General features: G+C 66.9%; 1 protein-coding gene across 2 annotated transcripts; it reads right to left on the bottom strand.

The window, feature by feature from the left end:
- Positions 1-724: 724 nt before the first annotated feature.
- SLC7A4 (solute carrier family 7 member 4) lies at positions 725-7,068 on the bottom strand. 2 transcript variants are annotated; one of them, XM_075769548.1, is made up of 6 exons: positions 7,012-7,068; positions 6,923-6,981; positions 4,600-5,650; positions 3,824-4,500; positions 2,926-3,034; positions 725-2,448 (listed from the first exon to the last, which is right to left on the bottom strand). In XM_075769548.1, the coding sequence occupies exons 3-6, from the start codon at positions 5,579-5,581 to the stop codon at positions 2,255-2,257; spliced, it is 1,962 nt and encodes a 653-aa protein (XP_075625663.1). In that variant the 5' UTR covers positions 5,582-5,650; positions 6,923-6,981; positions 7,012-7,068; the 3' UTR covers positions 725-2,254. The 2 variants fall into 2 exon arrangements, with proteins under 2 accessions (XP_075625663.1, XP_075625662.1); XM_075769547.1 differs by lacking the exon at positions 7,012-7,068 and having other exon boundaries at positions 6,923-6,975.
- Between the last annotated feature and the right edge of the window lie 1,016 nt (positions 7,069-8,084).

Genomic DNA, 8,084 nt, shown 5'->3' with positions numbered 1-8,084 from the left:
CAGTGGATTTGTAGCGGAGATGAAAAGCCGCCAGTTGATAAGGCGAGTTAAGTCTATCTATCTGCCTCCCCAGATACCTGTTGAATAGTTTTTTTAATAAAAAATGGCTTGATTATCAGGGGAAGGAAGCTTCCCTACCGAAGGACAGCGGTGAGGACGGGGGTGTCTGTGGGTTCTCTCAAGTGACTCACTTGTTAAGTCGCGTTATTTGCCCTGGTTCACAAGTCTGCCCGTCCATTCAGCCCGTAACCATTGGCAGCTCAGCGAACCTGCCCCGGCGCCGCTCAGCAGCCACCTCGCTGTTGGCAAAGGGGTTCAGGCCCGTCTGGGTGGGTAGTTTTGTGTCTGCAAAGCTGGAGGCCCAGGCTGCCTTCGCACGGCTGCCCCAGCCCCCCGGGGGTCCGGCCGGAGCCCGTCCTCGTGAACGAATCACCTGTGCCAGAGGAGCAAGGCTGCTCTCGGCGGTGCCGGCTCCAGGCGTCACGCAGCTCCCGCATGCCAGCCTGGCTCCAGCAGCACGCGCGGCCGGCTCGCGGCACGGTGACTGGCTGTGCCCGGCTCCTGCCCCGCGGCGCTCGAGAGGAACGTGGCTGCAGGGTGGCAGCGGGTGGCATGACTCCCCCTTTCCCCGAGCTTTCAGGGGGCTCTCCTGAGCAAGGGCTGGGCGAGCAGCTTCCCCACGTGGACTCCTGGGGGACACACACAGCGCACACAAGCAGAGCCATCACAGAACCAGTATTTATGAGGGTGACCGAGTCAGCCCGGTGCTCACAAGCCACTACACAGAGGTGCCAAGCGGGGCCACAGCATGGCAGGGATGTGCCGCTCCGTCGGCAGCAGCAGCAGCGCGGGGGCGAGGCGGGATGTGGAGCAGCGCTGGCAGACAGAGGGGTTCACCAGGGAGCTGGCGCATCATACAGAGACCCCCCCCCACGGCCCCTCGATTCCCCCCCTCCCCCAGGGACTGGCCAGCGAGAAGCAATGGGACCTGCTTGCCCGTGGTCCCCGGCTCCTCGCAGGACGCAGATTCGTTGCACGGCTGCAGGGAGCAGGGTGTCCACGCTGCAAGGCCTGGCAGTTCGGCAACCTCATGCTCGACTGATTGTTTCCTCCATGTCTGTCTTCCAAAACGTGCTAAACTCCCTTCCCTTCCACTTTAGGCTGCCCATGGGCAAAGCAGCCAGGGGTGGCTGTGGCAGTGCTGCTGGGGACCCCCCCCAGGACACCACGGCAGCCAGGGTGAGCCCCGGAGCACGGGGATGCTTGCTGGGGAAGGGACAACACCAAAAAGACCCCCCAGGGCCCATCCTGAGCCACTAAGAGCCCAGGAGGGGCATCACGGGGGGCTGAGTCCCCCATGCCGGGGGGGCGGCAGTGCAGGCTGTGCCCCTGGGGTGCAGGGGAAGAGGGGCCCGCTCCAGGCAGCCCAGCCCAGGGAGGCTACTGGGACGTCCGAGGACAAGGCAACAAATCTGGGGTCCTGAGCGCCTGCACCCAGCACGGGGCTGGGGCAAGCACTGGGCCCTGGCAGGAGCACGGCAGGACCTTCCAGCGCGGCCCCCCAGCCCACCCTGAAGTTGGGCTCCTGCCGTGCCAGCCTGCGCTGGCTTTCCTGGGGTCCCTGCCCAGTTGGGTGACCCCTGGGCCACGTCCTTTCTCCATCTCATGTCCCCAGCTGCTCCTCACCCCCACCTCAGCCCCAGCCTTGTAGGGGAGCGGCCCTGGGGATGGGGATGCCGGTGGGGAAGCACATTTGGCCCCTGCCTCCTCCCGCAGGCGGGCTCAGCAGGAGACGGGGGGCTCCGCAGGGCTGCAGCCAGGATGAGGCCCAGGACGGGCAGTGCTGGGCTGCCTGCCCCGCTCCCTGGGGACCCTCTGCACCCCTCTGCATCCCCGGCTGCGCGGACGGGCCAGCAGAAAGGAGATTTGCTGCGAGGCGCCTGGGTGTGCTCAGGGGAAGGTGGCGAGGACACGGCTCCTCGTGGGCAGGGCAGGCACGGGGCTGGGGGGCTGAGACCCGCTTCCTGAGGGCTGGGGATGGGGACGGAGGGAGCCAGCCCCCCCCACACCCACTCTACGGGGAGCTGGTGGGGAAGGGTGAGCACCCTCGACATCTCCGGATGGAGCCGCAAGCCCCAGGCAGCCCCAGCGGCTCCGCTGCCGAAGGGACCGGGAGGAGGAGAGGGGGTCTCTGGCCTCGCCGTGGGGAGAGATCAGGTGCTCCCATCGCCAGGTGCCCCTGTCCCCCGCAGTGTCATCTCTTGCAGTCTTCGGTGTCGGTGTCCGGCAGGCCGGCAGCGGGCTGGGAGCTGGGCTGGACCGCCTGCACCCTCTCCTCCAGGCTGCCGCTGGGGAACACCACGTAGCGGGCACTGACGCGCTGCGGCCTGGGCTCCCGCAGGTTCTCCTTGCTGTGCCAGATGCCGTAACCGAAGTACACGAGCAGGCCTGCAGCGGGGGGCAGGCAGAGCAGCAGCTTCAGCAGAGGCCGGCGGCTGGCACGGACGCGGCCAGCATCCCGGTGGCACAGCACAAGCCGCGGCACCGGGGCGGGGGCTCAGACCAGCTGGTTGCAGGTGAAAAAGGATCCTGCAGTGGGTGAGGGCAAGGGGGGCCACCCCAGCCCTGGGGAGGGGAAGCCCTCGCTGGGAAGGCTCCCCGGGGAGCCGCCTGGGGAGCAGGGGGTGGGTCTGGCCCAGAGCTTGAAGGGGGATCCAAACCTCAACAGGAACAAACCGTAACGCTCTGGGAACCAGCAAGGTGGGAGACCTCGGCATGCATCTCCGAAGAGGAACCGGAGGCGGAAAGGGGCCCAGTGTGCTTTATAACCCCGTCACTGGGGTAAAAGAGCTGCCGAAGCACCGGCCGGTACCGAGACAAGCCCAGTTCCCCTCTCCCCCGAAACGCCACCACGGGAGCACTCACCTAAGAGCAGCCAGACGGCGAAGCGAAGCCACGTCATGTAGCTGAGCTTCAGCATCAGATAGATATTGAGGACGATACTCAGTGCTGGGGAGAGGGGTACCAGGGGTATCTGCGGGAGAAATGGAGCCGGAGGTGGGGGGGGGTTGTCAGACCATCCTTAAAACCACAGAGACAAAAGCCAGCACTACTAAACACAGGGGACAAAGTGATTTTCCCCCTGGGCTTTCTGAAGATGACTTGGTTTTTCACGGAAAAAGGCAGCCAGAAGGAACAAGGGCCAAGCAGGGAGCCAGGAGCTGGGAGCCAGGCTGCACGCCGGGCTGGGGTGGGCACGGGCTCTGGAACAGCCCCGCGGCTCCGTCACAAGGACCAAACCAGCCCCCAGCGCGATCCAGAGGCGACACGGTCCTCGCTGGAGAAGCTGGGGCAGGGGCACAGCAGGGAGGTGGTGTTACTGTCCACGTGGCTGCACCGCACCGGGGCCACGGATGGGCTGGAAAACGGAGCAGGGGAAGCATGAGAGGAACAGAAGTGATTTGGAGGCTGAAGAAAAGAGCTCCGCCACGTAGCTCAAGGGCAGGCCCAAGGCAGAAGGAGTTGGGACGGGCAGGAGGGGAGTGGGGGGCTGTGGGGATGTGGAGGAGGGAGCTCAGGCCGGGCAGGAGTGATCCCACGGGATGGACACGGAGCTGCTGGGGATGCCCCTTCCCAGAGACCGGTGACTGTGCAGGCATGAACCCCTGCCCACACCCGGCGCTTGCTGACACCCTCTTCCTCCTTCTCCTTCAGCAGCTGCGGTGCTTTCACCAGACCAGGGTGACGGGTGGGTCCATCGGAGCTGCTCCCACCCCGCCGACCCCGGCAGAGGGACTAATCCCGCCTGGGCCCCCCGGCGTACCTGGAAGGTCTGTGTGCCGCGCTGCTGCTCGTGCGCCCAGATGAGGAGGAGGCTGAGCAGGAAGCCCAGGCTGAAGAGGACCAGCAGCAGGGAGTAGCTCCAGGTGGGCAGGTGGAGGTGGGTGCTGCCGAACACCAAGATGGAACAGAGGCAGATGGCGGACACCATCAGGGTCACCACGGCCACCGTGACCACCTCGCCCGGGTAGAAGTCGCTGAGGAACTCCAGGTAGGGCTCGAAAGCTGCCTTCAGCTGCCCCGGCTCCCGGTGCTCTTTGCTCTTGTCCCTGTCCACCAGCTGGAGCTTGTCAGAGAAGGACTCGTACTCCTTCAGCTCGCCGGCGGATGGACCCTCACGGGGCTCAGGGCTGGGCCGGCCACCAGCCGCTGGCGCAGGGGCATCCACCTTCTGCTGCTGGAAGCGCAGGACGATGATGCTCGCGGCCACGAAGGTGTAGGCCAGCAGCGTGCCAATGGACAGGAACTGTACCAGGGCCTCCAGGTCGAAGACGAGGGCCAACAGGGCCATGAGCAGCCCGAAGACCACGATGCCAACGACAGGCACCTGCGTGCGGGGGTGCACTCGGGAGAAGACCTGGAAGAAGAGCCCGTCCTCGGCCATGGCGTAGACGATGCGCGGCAGGGAGAAGAGGTTGCTCAGCAGGACCGTGTTCATCGCTGAGAAGAAAGAGGAGCACGTCAGACCCAAACTGCCCCTGTTCCCCGCCCCCATCACGAGCAGGGCGGGCAGCTCCCACCGCCGCTGCCTGTACTCACCACAGATGGAGCCAGCGGCCACCAGGAACCCTGCCCAGGCATAGCCCCTCCTGTAAAATGCATCTGCCAGGGCGGAGTCGGGGTCCAGCGTGTGCCAGGGCACCATCAGCGTCAGCACCACTGACACCAGGATGTAGGCCCCGGTAGCCAGCCCCAAGGAGAAAGCGATGGCCCTGGGGACAGCCCGCTGCGGGTTCCTGGCCTCTTCGCTGGAGGCCGCGATGACGTCGAAGCCCACGAAGGCGTAGAAGCAGGTGGCCGTGCCGGCCATGATGCCTGACAGCCCGTACGGGGCGAAGCCACCCTCCTGGGCACTCCAGTTCTTGGGCTGCGCGAGGACGAAGCCCATGATGAGAATGAAGAGGATGACACCCATGCTGATGGCCGAGAAGACGTGGTTGAGCCAGGAGGACACTTTGGCCCCGAAGGAGATGAAGGCAGTGGCTACCAGCAGGATGGCAGCTGCCAGAAAGTCAGGGTAGCGGGCCAGGAATGGCACCTGCCAGGTGCCCACATGGGTCTCGGTGAAGTTCTTTATCTTGTGGTTGAAGATGGAGTCCAGGTAGCCGCTCCAGGCCCTGGCCACCGCGGCTCCCCCGATCATGTACTCCAGCAGCACGTTCCAGCCGATGAGGAAAGCCCAGATCTCACCCACGGACACGTAGGTGAACATGTAGGCAGAGCCCGTCTTGGGGACCCGGGCTCCGAACTCGGCATAGCAGAGGGCAGCCAGGAGTGAGGCAAAGCCAGCAATGATGAAGGAGACGATGACAGCGGGGCCGGCGATCTCCTTGGCCACGGTGCCCGTGAGGACGTACAGCCCGGAGCCCACCATGCCCCCGATGCCCAGCAGCGTCAAGTCGATGGTGGAAAGGCATCTGTTGAAGGACGTCTCCATCATGTCGTCCTCCAGGGTCTTCACCCGGTTGAGTTTCTGGCAGAAGCGGGTCAGGTCGGCAGAGCGAGGCAGCCATCTCGCCATCCTGGAGGCAGCGGGCCCTGCCCTCCGGCAGCGTGAGGGGTGCACAGCGGCGAGACCCTGCCCGGAGACCTGGCAGAGGAGCAGGGAGGTGTGAGTATCCCTCGTGGTGGGGATGGAGTGGAAAAGCCACCGGGGCACATTCAAGGTGTCCCTCGCGCCTCAGCCAGCGTGGGGCCCGGCACCAGAGCGTGTCCTCCTCCAGGGTGGTGGCACAGGACAGCCAGCCGCCCTGCACAGGGACCCAAGCTGGTGCGCAGGTGGGAGGGAAACCACAGCACCCCCAGGGCAGCATCTCCCAGGCTTTTCTTTTTGAACCAGAGCTGCGTTAATGCCCAGACCAGGCTGCTCCAGCCCCGCTGAAGGTTTCTTTGCTGCTTCCCCTCCACCCTATTCAACATCTACCTGACCTCCCTGGTGTGCTGGGAGCCCACCGAGGGGGCACGCAGCCTCTCCCCGCTCCCAGCATCTCCCCGCTTCCCCAGGGAAAGCCCAGGCGTGGCGTGGAGGCAGGCAGCAGGAAGTCCAGAGCAGCTCCGGCAAGGACGTGGGTGTCCGCAGCCAGACCAGGAAACACATCCAGCGCCTGGGGACCAGCCCCGGCTGGCAGCTGCCGCCGGAAGAGCGGGAGGACGCAGCTCAGGGGACCTTCAGGTGCCGCTTCATGGCTGCTGCGCAGGGCGGTCTTGGGAATTCGGGGATGCTCTCCCCTCCCAGCCGCCCGGCTCCCTGTGCCAGGATACGTGTCTCCCCGCATCCCCAAACCACGGGTCCTGCTCAGAGGGCTCGTGCCGCTCAGTGCAGCCCTGCTCCCTGCGCCATCTGTCTTGGAGGCCAAAAGGTCCCAGAAAGGCCACCGTGAGCTGTGGGGATGACGCCGGCCCGTGGGGACGACAGGCCTGTCGGCACCGACCGTGCTGGCTGGGACCCCCCCAGCCCCGCTCGCCGCCTGTGCCCGAGCCCCTGCGAACGGAGGGGCTGCGGCGTTGGGGTGCCCGACCCCAAGGCACCCAACGACCGTAGCCGGGCAGGACGTGGAGCTCGACGCCCGCTGGCAAGCGAGCATCCCTCCCCGGCTGGGGGGTGGCCGCGGGGGGGGGACGACCCCGGGACGGGGAGCTGGGGGGGGGGGCGGGGGGGGGGGGGGGGGGGGGTTCAGCCTCCGGATCCAGCCCCGGGCCGGAGAGGGGAAAGTTCCGCCCCTGCTCAGCCCCCCCGCGGTGCCGACCCTGGGGCAGCGCCCAGCCCCGGCCCCGCTCCCCGGAGCCGCAGCGCCCGCGGGCCGCCCCCCACGCCCCGCCGCGGCCCCGGCCCCGGCCCCGGCCCCGCTCGGGTCCCGCTCACCTGCGCGGGCGCGGCCGGGGGCACCGCGCGGCTCCGCCAGCGGCCCCAGCCCCGGCCCCGGCCCCGGCCCCGGCCCCGGCCCCGGCCCCCACCTGCTCCGCGCCGCCGCCGCCCGCCCCGGCTCCGCCTCCCCGGCCCGGCGGAAGGGCGGGGGCCGGCGCGGCGGCTGCGGGGAGCCCCCCGGGGGCGGGGGGGGGGGGGGGGAGCGGCCGCCGGGGCAGGAGTCTGCGGGGATGCTGCAGGGCGGCCCCGGCCCAGGGGTGTCCCCAGCCGAGGCGGGGGGGTACCGGAGAGGGGGGCACCCCCGAGCCCCACGGGCAGGCCGACACGTTGCTGGCGGCGCACCGAGCGCATCGCGTTGGGTGCCCGCGGCCTTACCGCACTGTGGGGTGCGTGTGCCGGCGTGAGCGTCTGCGGCCTGAGCCACGGGCGGAGGGGACGGCGGAGTCAGCCCCATCCCCGCCACTGGACGCGGTTCTGGATGGAGCGAAGGGCCGAGACCCTGCTCCTCTCCTCCTTGGCTGCTCCAAGGAGGAATCTGCCTCTACCCCCCCTTTGGTCTCTCTGGAGCCGCTGCCCGGAGGACGGGGACCTGCTCGGCGCTCAGGTATTTGTCGTGAAGCAGCAGAGGCGTAGGGGGGAGCGGCCGGAGGGGCAGCAGGGCAAGGTGAGCTCTTGAACTGGCCCGGGAGTTCAGAAAGCCGGTGCCTGGGCAAGAACACAAAACCTGAGCAAAAGTGTGTGGTGCTTCCACCTGGCTCCAAGTATCTGCAGCTCACAGAAGGGGAGTCACCTCTCTCCATCTCTAAATCAAAATGCGTTGCTTTTCTAGAAGTGCCTCACCTTCCCAAGCAGTCACCTGCTCCACGTGCTCCTGCCTTCTGCAGGCTCCATCTAACACCCCAGCTCTTGTACTTGAGGAGCAAAGTCCCTCTCCACGTCACCTGCAGGTTTTATCTCTACTGTGTCCCCTCTTGGGCACCCCCTTTTCAGACAGAGGAGTCCAGCCTGGCTGGTGGGTGGTCCAGACCTCTGGTGCCCCCAGGGCCTTTCGCCTGGTCCAGGTCTCCTGCACCCTTCTTGGGATGAAGGGACCTGTGTTTGGGTGCTGGTGCACCAGCAACTTCACAGCACCAAAATGTTTTTCAGTATCCTTTCTGCT

This window comes from Balearica regulorum, chromosome 17, assembly GCF_011004875.1.
Source record: "Balearica regulorum gibbericeps isolate bBalReg1 chromosome 17, bBalReg1.pri, whole genome shotgun sequence".
Classification (NCBI taxonomy): domain Eukaryota; kingdom Metazoa; phylum Chordata; class Aves; order Gruiformes; family Gruidae; genus Balearica; species Balearica regulorum.
Note: the sequence above shows the minus strand (reverse complement) of the source record. Positions and strands in the feature narration are given on the sequence as shown.

Excerpts from the sequence above, each read along its gene's own strand:
- SLC7A4 (XM_075769548.1), bottom strand. The coding sequence starts at position 5,581 with ATGGCGAGATGGCTGCCTCGCTCTGCCGACCTGACCCGCTTCTGCCAG. Across the intron at positions 4,501-4,599 it reads GGCCGCTGGCTCCATCTGTG|CGATGAACACGGTCCTGCTG; the intron begins GTGAGTACAGGC and ends CTTTCTTCTCAG. Across the intron at positions 3,035-3,823 it reads GCGGCACACAGACCTTCCAG|ATACCCCTGGTACCCCTCTC; the intron begins GTACGCCGGGGG and ends TTTCTCCCGCAG.